This window comes from Octopus bimaculoides, chromosome 4 (genome assembly GCF_001194135.2).
Source record: "Octopus bimaculoides isolate UCB-OBI-ISO-001 chromosome 4, ASM119413v2, whole genome shotgun sequence".
NCBI classification, from domain to species: domain Eukaryota; kingdom Metazoa; phylum Mollusca; class Cephalopoda; order Octopoda; family Octopodidae; genus Octopus; species Octopus bimaculoides.
Genome location: NC_068984.1, coordinates 41,491,777 through 41,505,762, shown reverse-complemented (window position 1 = coordinate 41,505,762; position 13,986 = coordinate 41,491,777). Strand labels below are relative to the sequence as shown.

General features: G+C 33.6%; 1 protein-coding gene across 1 annotated transcript in view; it reads right to left on the bottom strand.

Moving 5' to 3' along the window:
• Positions 1–13,986, bottom strand: part of LOC106881670 (cubilin) — a 218,541-nt gene that overhangs the window by 192,465 nt on the left and 12,090 nt on the right. Inside the window, exons 2-5 of the mRNA XM_052967022.1 lie at positions 11,396–11,516; positions 10,808–10,891; positions 9,540–9,626; positions 6,777–6,884 (exon numbers count right to left, since the gene is read on the bottom strand). Coding sequence (XP_052822982.1) covers positions 6,777–6,884; positions 9,540–9,626; positions 10,808–10,891; positions 11,396–11,516 — 400 coding nt within the window. The remainder of the gene's footprint in view (positions 1–6,776; positions 6,885–9,539; positions 9,627–10,807; positions 10,892–11,395; positions 11,517–13,986) is intronic.

Below are 13,986 nucleotides of genomic sequence, written 5' to 3'. Positions count from 1 at the left end.
TATGTAGATGTACAGGTTCTGACATATACAAAAGATAACTAAAGTGATATAGAATTACAAAGATAACTAAACTTACAAAATAAATCATTACACTGGTATATAGAATATAAATATTGGCACTGAGATTAGACACACACACACAAATTATGGGATGAGGTGGTGAAGCACGACCTTCAAACATTAGGCCTCACTGAGGCAATGACTAGTGACCGAGACCTTTGGAAATATGCTGTGCGTGAGAAGACCTGGCAAGCCAAGTGAGACCGTAACTCGTGGCCTTTGCCAGGGGTGTAGCCAGCCCACTTATGAATACCTTTCCTTCACTGGACACTAAACTCTGCTTGCGACGACCTGTTGAGGCAAGTGAAATCGAAATCGAACCAAATTCGATAACTGGCATCTGTGCCAGTGGAGTGCTAATAGCACCATCGAAGCCTGATCATTGCCAGAGCAGCTGTCTGACTTCTGTGCCAGTGGCACGTAAAAAGCACATTTGAGTGTGATCATTACCAGCGTTGCCTTACTGGCACTTGTGCCGGTGGCACAGGAAAAAGCATTCGCGCGAGATCGTTGCCAGTGCCGCTGGACTGGCTCCTGTGCAGGTGGCATGTAAAAAATGCCATTTGACGTGGCCATTGCCAGTACTACCTGACTGGCCCTCGTGCCAGTGGCACGTAAAAGCACCCACTACACTCTCGGAGTGGTTGGTGTTAGGAAGAGCATCCAGCTGTAGAAACTCTGCCAGATCAGATTGGAGCCTGGTGTAGCTATCTGGTTCACCAGTCCTCAGTCAAATCATCCAACCCATGCTAGCATGGAAAGTGGACGTTAAACGATGATGATGATGATGATGATGATACATACACACACACTAGCAACGCATCCCAGCATTGTTATGACCTGCAGCCACATTGTATTATTTATTCTTTTATGGGCAGAATCAGCACAGCTGATTTATGGTGAACTGGATTACTGGTGGAATGGAAGTTATTGTTTGTTTAAAAGTGAAGTGGGGAGGGTACAATTTGCATGGATTTGCATGAAAATGCTTTCTGTTTTTAAGAAGGATCACAAACTATGTATTGTGCCATCATATAAAAGGGGGTTAATATGCCTTTGCTCAGAAATCACGTTTCCAAAATTTTAATTTCCCCCATCCCCACAGCAATATCTTAATTTGTAACATTTTTTCGAATTTTTTTTTTTATCTGTATAGAAAATTACAGAGATTATGAATCTGGGAAATATATATATATTTTTTTAAGTTTAATTTTTCTTAAAGAAACACTCAATGCCCCTTCCCATACCTCACCCACCCATCACCTACTCACTTTCAAAAAGCTAAAACCTCCCAATATTTCACTTATGTCTGATGTTTCGTGCATGCTTAGAATTGTACTGAAATAGCAGACATAAAAATTACCAGACCACCACCAGAAATCCCAATATGCTAGAAACAACAGGTAAATGACATCATTTCTGAAGAAACTTCCCCATTTTCCAAAAAGCTAAAAGTGAAACATTGGGAGTTTGTAGCTTTTTGAAAGTGGTGAGGTGATGGGTGGATGTTTGGGAAGGAGATTTCAGTGTTTCTTTAAGAAAAAAAGGAAAAATAAAATTCCTAAAGATTCATACTCTCTGTTTTCTTTCTCCATGAATTACCAACAAAAAATTGGGAAAAAAGTAAGAAATGAAGAAATTGGGGTAGGGAAGGAAAAAATTAAAACATTGGAAACATGTTTTGGGATTGAAATCCTAATCTCCAATATCGAAAACATAGGAATCAGAAGAAATTTAGGAAATAAATAAAGTGGGGCACAAATGTCACCTCAGACATGCTAGAAATAACAGGTAAAGGACAGGATTTCTGGGAAAACTTCCTTTTCAGTTTTTATCAAAGATCAGGTTTTTAAATACACTCATCACAAACACAAATTAAAGAATAGAAAATGGTCATTTCAATTGGATTTGAGCTGTAATTTTGCATGTGCACACAGTAAGATATAACATAATTCATACAGAACTTTTATCTAGAGCGTGTGTGTGGGTGTGTGTGCGCACGGGTGCGTGTGCATGTGTGTACCAAAGGAAGTTATTTTATGACATTCTTTTGTTTGAAGCAGCAAAGTTGTCAGCTTGATCATATGGGATCATATGATTGTTCATTAGTTTCCATAAAAAAAATTTATTTCCTTATGTTTTGAAGAGAATAGAAATTGAAAGAGATGAGAAAGTGAAAAGGTGACATTTGTTTTGAAGTGAAAGCAGAAAGTGAAAGAGAGGAGAAAGTGAAAGATGTACATGTATATGAAATGGATGTGTGTGTGTGTGTATGTGTATGTATGCATGAAAGAGAAAGAGAGTGAGTGAGCGAAGTTGTATGTTGTATATTTTTGCATGTATAAATGGCACTCACTTGCTCTCTCTCTCTCTCTTTCACACACATGCACACACATTATCTTCCATATACACATACATAACTACTATGCATACATCTTTTTTGTATGTATGTGTGCGTGTGAGAGTGAGAGTGAGTGACTGTACCTCCTCATAACATACAGAGTAATGGATGTCTTTTAATGAAATTTTTTTAGTTGTGGCTTATTTTAATACAATATTTATGTGTACATTTTCATAAATGTTTGTTTGAGTAGAATTCTATACATCCATGAAACATCGTATAAAGGTGAAACATTAGAAGCAAATTGAAATATTGCCTGAAAATGATATCAAAATTGTGCAACCCAACCTCGTTTCTGAGGTTATTTTAGTAGTAAAAAGGAAATGTTATGCCAAAAACATAGTTTATTTGGTAGCCTTTATATATATATAGATAGCTGATAAGCAGCTTTCCTTATTATAGTAGAGATGTGACTAATTCAGAGAAACAATACTTTCATTATTCACACATCATCACTCTCATAATGCAACACTTTATAATTTTGGTTCAAGTTGTAAGTGTGAAACTATTTTCACTTTCTAATGAAACCTGGTCATAGTAGAACAGTGTCTTTCAAATAGCTATAGCTGGTTGTTGAGATAACAGAGATCATGTAAATGAAAATAAAGTTTATTTGGTAGCTGAAAGATTACTGAATCTTTTGATAACTCATACGTCAAAATCAGCAACTCAGTTTTTGAATGCATAAGGAACATACGCACACAGACATGCACACACACACACACACACACAAACTCTCTTTCATATATATATATATATATATATATATATATATATATATATATATATATATATATATATATATATATACACATGTGCATAGAGACAATCGAAGATATATACAAGGTCTGATCAATAAGTATCCCGACTGTTGCCATAGTAACAAACCTAAAGCACACAGAGTGAAGAGACTTGGCAAAGATTATCCTTAACCTCTACTGTGCATGCACACTAAGTTTTAACATTCTAGCTCATTTCTGCTGTTTACAACAGTGCTTGGAAGGAAGGTGTATAGCTTGTGATCATCACACTAACCATGACAGAGAGAGTTGTTATGGTAACACCTGCTCAGAGGCCTATGCAAAGTTGCAGAAAGTATATGGAGAGGAGTGTATGAGCCACACACAAGTATACGAGTAGTTTGGGCATTTCCAAGATGGCCAAAAAAATGTTGATATTGATGAATGTTCTGGGAGATCTGCAACCAGCAGAACTGAAAAAACATCACAGATGTGCATGCAGTTGTGGGGGGAAATTATCAAATCACCATCTGTGAGTTATCAGAGGATGTGCAGATTAGTTATGGTTCAGTTCAGTCCATTATCACTGAAGATTTATGTATAAGATGCATGTCTGCCAAGTTCGTGTCAAAATTGCTTTCAGCTGACCAAAAAGACACTCAGGCTTCAGGTGTCAAGAATGATGAAAACTTTTTGAAAACTTTGTGTAGGCCTCTGAACAGGTATCGCCAAGCTTTTGGCAAAATTTAATGCAGGTTCTCTGCTCAACTTTCTGTAATGGTCAATGCGATGATCACACACTACACACCTTCCTTCTAAGCACTGCTGTAAACAGCAGAAGTGAGCTAGAACGTTAAAACTTAGTGCACATGCACAGTGAAGTTTAAGGTCAATCTGTGCCAAGTGACTTCATTCTACATGCTTTAGCTTTGTTACTATGGCAACAGTCCGGATACTTATTAATCAAACCATGTACATGAAGTTTATTGAAGAAGCAACAAAAATCTAAAATAAAATATACATCTAAAAATCAAAGAAACAAGAGCAATCAGAGAGCGCAAACCTCTGCCAAGGCAAAAACCAACGTCCTCTCAACAATTAGCCAGAGATTATTTTTAAAATGAGAATGCCTGAAATAAACTCAACTGCTCTTACAAACAAGAATGCTACAACTGAACCTGAACACTCTCAAAAATTAAGTAAAATAACAGGAAAAATAATTTAGAATCTTTGTCTGGCACCAGATTGATCCCAAAATCTAATCAGTTCATGCCAGTCATGAGGCCAAACATCCCTGAAAGTTTCATCTGAGTCCATCCAGTGGTTCTTGAGATATCTTGTCCAAGGACAAACAAACAAACACAACTGAAAACAATACCGCCACCTTCACTATAGCAGAGATAATAACTACTAAGTATAATAACTTAATGCTCCTTTCTCATTCCTTTCTTATCGAGGAACATAACTACATTTACAGCTTGAAAAAAATGTTAAATGATGATGATGATATGATGATGGGGAATGAAGCCATATCTTGGACTACCTGCCTAAAATGCATATAACACTAATGATGTATTTTAATATGGAAAGTAAAATAAGGAATCTTATAACCAATAAGTAAAAGATGCTCCACTAACAAGCTTATCTTCATGTAGTATAAAGCAACTTAAATGAGTAGATCTCAGTTCTTTCCAAGATATGCCAACAAGAGAGTTGAACTCAGCTCAGAAAACTAACAAAACTCTTATCTACAAGGTAGAAGTTGATTAATACATTGAACTTCTCATACCAAGCAATAATTTGGGCTGTATAAAAGTTAAAAGGCATTCATTACATATACAATCCAGTGTTGTTGTCAAAATACAAACTGCAGGTCTCTCAGCTTGTTGTCTAATGCTATAGATTCTTTGCCAACCATGCTTTCATGTCAAGGAAAATAATTATAATGAACTCTGTTGGAATTCATTATTCTATATAAGCACAATGGAGAAGAAATGACATTCTATTCAGATTGAGATCTATCGCTTTCCACATCTTGAGTTTAAAATCGACTGCTGTGTATTCAAGCTGTACTTTAAATTAATTATGTCTGAATTCACCTATCGAATATGAATACTCTTTTACTCTTTTACTTGTTTCAGTCATTTGACTGCGGCCATGCTGGAGCACCGCCTTTAGTCGAGCAAATCGACCCCGGGGACTTATTCTTTGTAAGCCTAGTACTTATTCTATCGGTCTCGTTTGCCGAACTGCTAAGTGACGGGGACATAAACCCACCAGCATCAGTTGTCAAGCAATGCTAAGGGGACAAACACATACACACACATATATATATATATATACATATATACGACGGGCTTCTTTCAGTTTCCGTCTACCAAATCCACTCACAAGGCTTTGGTTGGCCCGAGGCTATAGTAGAAGACACTTGCCCAAGATGCCACGCAGTGGGACTGAATAGATACTAAATCATCAGAAAATGTTAACTATGATAGATTGGTGTTTTATACAATAAGCATAAGACTTTAGATTTAAGATCAAGAGATCATAAGCAAAAGTTTTAAATTTATAGAAAAGAAATAAAACTGTGCAACCTGCTTGTTTTGTTTTTTTGTTTTTGTTTTTTTTTTCTTTGTTTTGTCTCCTCAAAAAGGATAATGGACATTAAAATAAGAACAATAATAAACAAATGAAGAACAAATATAAAGTGCATGTGTTTATTTGGCAAAAAAAAAATTACCATCCTGAAATACAACAATGTTATTTTATTCTCTTACTGATTTTCATCATAGAACTATGACCATGCTGGAGCATTATCTTCAAGTTTATAGTCATTTATATAAGCTCCAGTACTTATAGGGTAGTGCTTATTTTATCAACAAGATTTGGACTCAGACTGTAAAAAGACATAAAACGCCCCAAGATATTTTCTTCAATGATCTTTTGATTATGTCCTCCACAGTCTAGCCATATCCAGGAAACAAGACTTGTTTCCTGGCCCACCTCACAGAAAGCTATCTCAGTTCTATAGCAAGCATGAACAACTAAAACAAGAGAGCTTCTACATGGTCACACAACCTACAAGGAATAGCAGCCAAATCTTCCTCAAATTACACATACCATCTTAAATAAGATAACAACGAATTATCCAATGTACTTCTAGATAATACCAAGAAAAAGACAGGACAGTCATGACTGTAATGCTATTGATCATAAGCCTGTTCAATTTGGGTTGATTTGAGAGTAAACAATAACAACTAAATTTATTACAATGGATTTAGATGACGAATAAAAATTAATAAAAATGAGCAAAAGGGAAGTGAGCTGGCAGAATCGTTAGCACGCCAGGCGAAATGCTTAGCAGTATTTCGTCTGCCGTTACGTTCTGAGTTCAAATTCCGTTGAGGTCAACTTTGCCTGTCATCCTTTCGGGGTCGATTAAATAAGTACCAGTTATGCACTGGTAATCGACTTAATCCTTTTGTCTGTCCTTGTTTGTCCCCTCTATGTTTAGCCCCCTGTGGGCAATAAAGAAATAAATAAAAATGAGCAAAAAAAGAAATGAAAGATCTTACTTGTGTTTTTAACAGTTCCACTGATGACTGTAGCACCCTTGGATCAAATTTCAATTTGTTTTCTAAAGATATTATTCTGGATACAAGATTGCTTCCAGAACCTGACTGCTGCAATGTTCAAAAGCATTATTATTATTAGTGCAAGTGAAAATGATTTTGAAATACTATATCCGATGGCATATTAGAAGCACTCTAATTTCAGCAATGCATATTCAAGAAAAAAAATTTTGAATGCGTTAAAGTATGTAACATTTAAAGCAACTTCACATATAGGACCCAGGATGATTTCTGAGACATTTTGGGGTGGGATTGCATCTTATATGCCATCAAATACAGTAATTCAAATCACCAGAGAAATATTTCTTTTATAATTCTGTATCTAAAAATATTTTCTATCAAAAATAATTTGGGGATTTTTTAGTAATTAAGACAAAAATTTGTGTTAGTACATAGGAGAAAACTTAATCAAAGAAAAATCAGTTGATTTATTAGTATAAAGTTATGTTTTGTAGACGAGTATAGCTGATTATATATTTTTATTATTACTTTCTTTTATTGTTTTTGTGGAATTACAAGTAAAGTTCACCATTGTAGCATTTAAATTAACAACATAGAAGGACAGAACTAAGTAGTGCTGCATTAAGCCTAGAAATGTTATTTCTGCCAAATATCTAATCTGAGTGATTTCTTTTGATTAGATACAAGACTAATTTTTATATAGGATTAGCTATTGTCAACTGAATCAACCCAGTATGCTATCCATGCTTATTATAGAAATCCTAAAGGGAAAAAAAGTTAAGTAACCGTTGATAAAATCTCAGCGCAGAATATAGGTGAGCAAAACTAAAAAAGCATGCATTTAATAGGTGCTTAGTCATCAGAGTACTACAATTCTAAACTTTGAAATATTGCCCAATAATAATAATGACAATGATGTTGATGATGATGATGATGATGATGATGATATTTTGAAACCAAGAATTTTTTTTTTTTACACTTGTACTGCAAAATCTTAACTTAATCCTGAGTTAACTGTTTTCAAGAATTGTGTGCCCATTTTTGCATTTATTGATCTAAATAGGACAAGCGGTGCTTATAACTTCTTTCTCATCTACTAATACTGACAGAGTAAGTTAAACAGAAAAGATCAATTTGGCTAATGTTTAATTTTACATTAAAAAAATATTCAACACATTCTGTTTCAAAATCCTTAACATGTCACTAGAGTTTAAATAGTGACAATGCAGAGAAATTGCATCAATTAGTCTTTACACAGTACTTTGAATAAAATAAATCTGGCAGAGCCCATTATTTTTATAAGCTATATCCACAGGAAGAGTTGGACTTAGTATTGCAAGCTAACTTAACTATCATTAATTATACAAAGCTCCAGCAGCTTATGGTAGTCAACAATACTAGCATATTAGTAGTACCTATTTGCAGCCTTATGAACTAAGCCTTTTAGAGTTATGTGATTGCTAAAACACTGCAGTAAAATAAAGGAATATGAAACATTGATTCTTTGGCTACTAGGCTAATCATTTGCCCAATTCAACCAGCTGAATTTCTGTGAAGTGTAATTTCATTTTTTTTTTTTCTATTAGTTTTTATGTATTTAAAATATGCTTGCCTGATGTCCCAAAATCCACAAGTTCAAATATTGCTATTATCTATCTTTCTATCTAGTGATGTCTGCTCTTGGGTAGGTCTTGTGCATATGGACCTTCTCCAGCATTCTGTTGTGACCGGGGAGGGCTTGTACCCTCCCCTGATGCTGTTATGTAGGTTACTGGACCTTCAACTATCATGATTTGGCTTGGGATGAATACCCGAGTGGTTTCCCATTGCCTTCTCCAAGCAGGTGGCATTTGAACTCATAATGCAGAGAGCTGGAAGATATACTGTAAAGCATTTCTGCTGACACACCAACAATTCTGCCACTCTGTGAAATGAATTGTTTTGCTCAAGAACACAATGTGCCACCCAGTCCAGGAATGGAATCCATGATCTGACAATCATAAGTGCATCACACTAACCACTAGGCTACTAAAACTGTGTTATTCCAGATAAGGCATACTACTTTACCGTTTGACAACATTCTGGATATGCGTCTGATTGGTACGTACAGACATTATCAAATGGTTAAAAAGTTGTTTTCATAATCATGAGGCTCTGATTTCAATTCCACAGTGTAACACCTTCAGTACATGTCTCCTACCATACCATTGCCTTGGGTCTTTCCAATTCTTCTGCTTGAAATTAGGTGGACAAACTATATGGAAACTCCATCAGGTGAACTGTAATTTAAAAAGTCTGGTCTTGTCTCACACTGTGTCATACTGATCTGCCTGCAGATTATGCTAAGAATACAAATGTGTTTGAAATACCCACTTATATTATAATTCAAAGAATAAATAGAATTCACTGGTTGAACAAGAGGAATACTCATCATCAAAACAACCAAAGATTATTTACTTTTTATGATATTTTTTAATTTCTATTTTGTTTATAATTCCCAGATTATAATGAGGAAGATGGGTTCTGAAATAAAATATATTTCCATGTGCCTTAATTTTTAATACTTCATTCATGAGACCCATTCCTTTCAGGTCTGACTAAACTATTTCATACCATGTGTTTTGTAGCTTACTTCTTTTATGGAACATTCTTACAACACACAAAATTGTTTTTATTGTTATATGACAATTTTTTGTTTGTTATTTTTTTACACTGCATGTATTGACAATTAAAACATATACTTACATTTAGGTTTAAATTTTGAAGACGGCTTTTCAACCTGTTATAATTTTGTTCCATTGAGGTCAGCTTCCGTGTTATATTATTATATAACTGAGATAAATTGAAAAATATTCTTAAATGAATTGAACATTAACTTATTCAATAAAAAAAATAACATGAACTTTAAATCTTCTTGTATTTAATAAACCCAACATAATTTTTAAAAGAAGACTATTTTTGAACTACAAAAGGTCATTGAAAGCTGCATATCCATATTCACCTCAGTACAATCATTGTTATGTTCCTAATACATATTTTCTTATAATCATTATCATCCACACCATTAATGGCATCATCACCACTGTCATACTCCAAAGCCTATTCTTTTTACAATCCCAGTCAACTTTGTTGCTATCATTATCACAATCTCACCATCACTATTTTTTTTTCTCATAAGTTATTCTCTGAACCTTGTCTTCTTCTCATAATAACAAGTCTCATTGATAAACTTGGTTTTTGACAATAGAGACTTATGTTTACTACACAATCGTTGCTTCCACTCCATCCTCATCATCTGTAGAAGTAATAGTAGCAATAGTATTCACAGCCCATAGGATAATTATGCAATGAAATATTAACACAAATAAACACAGAGCAATACATAGTCCTGAGTTCTTTACAACAAAGATAAAATATAACAAGGTAGACAAAGTAAAATGTAACTTCAAATTTCATATTAACCCATTAGCATTTAAATTGGCCACATCTGGTCAAAATATTCAACTTGTTTTATGTTCACAGTGGCCAGATCTAACCTCTTACACTTACCCTACAGTGTCATTCTGAAAATAAACAGCCATATCATTGAAATCTTGAGCAACAAGATAATGCACGTTTAATTGAAAACATTGTCAATAAATAACAATTACATTTGACAGAGTTTTCTGAATGCTAAAGAGTAAAACATCAAAGGTACCCAGCCACTTTGCCTCCATGAGAGCCAGCATAGTTTATTTTTGTTTTCTATTATATGACCAATCATATAGGGATCTATCATTCTCTTTCTTAATGATATCTAGAAATTATATGCATACAGAGTAACCAGTAATCAAATTTATTCAGCTTACCAAGAACTTACCACTTGATGAATGGGTATATAAGAGAGAGAGAGAGAGAGAAAGAGGTAGAGAGGGAGAGAGAGAGAAACAGAGTCAAGTATTTTTCTTGAACCTGAAATAAGATTAATTTTGAAGCATCAACTTTAAACTAAAGTAGAGAAAAAGAACATTTACCATTGAATTCAAAGTTTGCCGAGAAGCTTTCATTTGTTCTAATTCAGATTTCAAGTTTTCATTAAGTTTCTTTTGAGATGAGATCTATAAAAAAAAAAGTAGAAATCATTATATTTTACTGTTGGTACTGTGTAGTGCCTGTGAAATTAAATCTTTAAAATCCAGACAACTCAATTGTGAATAGATACCATAGAATCTTTTATGCTGTTGTAAACATCATGGGTTGGGGAACACTGCATAATTGATGTTTATTTTACTAACTTGCAGTTAAGGGTTCAATTCCTGAAATAGGCCTTTAGAAAAGAGCTATCAATCAAATCATTATTCAAGACCAGAGTGATGTAGTGACCCCTGGTGGTCACTACATATAATGACCAGTGCACATGTTTTTTTTTTATGTGGTGCCACCATGTAAAAACTGCATAGTTAAAAGCCAACAACAAAGAAACAGTTTATTAAAAGTGCCAAAAACTTCAAAATATGTTATGATACTAAAAAAGAAAATATGTGTTTAGCCAGGAAATGCTTTCTCTTGAATAAAGAAATAAAACACGTTTGAGACAAAAATTACAGAAGAAATTATATTACCATTTCTTTTAAATTATGCCCATCGATGTTAACAAAACCACCTGAGGCTGACTTGAAAGTAATGTTATGGTTTACACCAGTCATGAATATAAGATGACCATCAGAAGTTACAATTCTAGGCCTGAAAAAAAATGAAAAAAACATTCACAAGATAAGTTATAAAAAGTATGTTTAACAATCAGTAGTCAATGTATTATGTGTTTGTATAAATATTACTTTCTTTAGTAGATAAATCAATTGCAAATTTTATTCTCATGGAAACTGATTTTGCTTTTCATTCCTCTAAACATGATTTGATCAATAAGTACTAGTAATATATTTGGGTTATGACAAAAATGAAAATAAGATACAAGAGATGCTTATAGTTGACTTTGAGTAAAAGGCAATGAAAGGCAATGATAGAAGAAGCCTCTATCATCCTTGCTGTGTCTTACCCCTCAGGTCCTGAACTAATGATTATGCCTAGCCTTTCTGTCCTAAAACATTGGTCCTCTGGAATTCTCTCCCTGCTCATATTTTCACCCAACAGGTGTTTACTTGCAATGGTCCCTCTTGAGCCATTGCAAGTTTCACCAGTCTCAAAGGGCCTATAAAGGTCATGGGTACTGCTCCTTCCTCCTGATTCAGTAAGTTGTAAAAAAAATATAAGTCAGTGTTTAGTTACATCCTTCTATATTCTAAGTTTAAAATCACCACAAAGTTGACTTTTTCTTTTTAAATGCTCAGAAAAGAAAATAACAAAATTTGGATATATTTTTAACATCTCTCTCTTTCTCTCTCTCTTGTTACCTTTTCCTTTAAATCCAATGAAAAAGATAAATCATTTTTAATAACAACCTTCAAGTAGTAAGATACTCAAAGGCATGAGACAAGGTCTTAGTAATTAAGTGTTCTTTTAAAGATAACAAGTAGATAATTTTTTTAATATTTCATATATTTTAAACTAATCTTCAATAACTTTTCTCTGATGATATTTAATCTCTCATACAAAATAATCTCTAGTGCTTAATATCTGGTTTTTAATACTCGTTAGCTGTTAACATCCAACCTCAGAATCATTTAATCTCATGGAAGACTTCAAACTAAAATTTGTAAACCACCTCAAAATACACCATGTAGTTTGAGATAGTTTACAGCTCTAAGTTTGAATTCTTTCATATGAGACCAAATGATTTTGATATTGGATGTAAAATGATAACCATTGAGAATTAGATATTAGATATTTCCAGCTAGTTTGGTGCTCTATCACTGGATCATTTCTCTTTCTGTTATGTTGCTTGATAAGTGAAAAAGATCAAGATATAGCATAGTGCCAGAGATAGAATATTAATGCGTGATCTAAGCTAACAGTCTGACATTTCATCCATTCTGTTATTTCCAGTCCCCTTGTATACAATGTACGAAATCATTAGAGCTGCTAATTATTTCCCACATTTATTAATCACATGATCTTTTATTCTTATTTACATGGCTCTAATTAATATCTAATTACATAGATGCTGCAAAATCTTTCGCCTCTACCAAATCCAGTCCTCAGTTTTCCAAAGTACCATAACAAATGAGGTTCTTAAAGTAATTCTGAATACCTAAGCCCTTATCAAATTTCTCAAGAAACCATCCTAGTCATATACCAAAGAGTAGCATGTAGCAAATTATCTAAACTTATAGATACTACCAGAGTGACACTAACAATATGACTTTTAATCTTTCAGATGTCATCATTATCATCTGGAAGCAATTGATATACTTGGAAATCTATAGAATAACTAAATGTTAATTGAATAATTTAAAGTATGTAGGTTATCAGTTAATAAGTCAATTAATCTCAAGTCATTGTCTTTTAAAGACACGTGCAGAAATTAACTTGATTGTAAATAAATATCTCTCCATGCTAATATTATAAACAATACTATCTTGTGGACTGAGTTAAACAATAAATCTAACTACTAACCCTCCCCATTTAATGTACTTACTGTTAACAACTCATATAATAATTTGACAGCTATTTTTCATTTAACTTAGCTTTAAAGTAACTGTTGCAAGTTGTAACATGCTGTACAATCTATGTGATAAAGTGTTTTAGTCAATTTATTTCTTTAAATTATTATTGTTTTTATATCAGTTGCAGGTAACATCCACAGTATGAGTCAAAAGGTTTATGGTTTCAGCCTGATATTCACAAGAATTTATTTCCATTTATGTAGAGATAAATTGCTTTATATTTTTTAAAGCTGTTTACTCAACATACATCAGCATACATCAGTCTTGAAACAAATGATGTATGTTTACTCAACATACATCAGTCTTGAAACAAAAGAAAATCACACCATAAAATGTATGGAAACCACCAAAAATTCTTAAAAGTTATTCTTTAGATATGAGATTATCCTACACAATAGTTTATAAACACAGATAAAATAAAGTGATGTAATTAATTTACTTGATTCCATACTCTCATCTCATTTAAGACAAAGAATAAAGAGTTACATAACTATTTCATAACGTTTATTGACCCTAGAATTATACATCTCCACACACACTCACAAATGTGTAAACACACACACACACACATAACAATGGAATGTATTCTT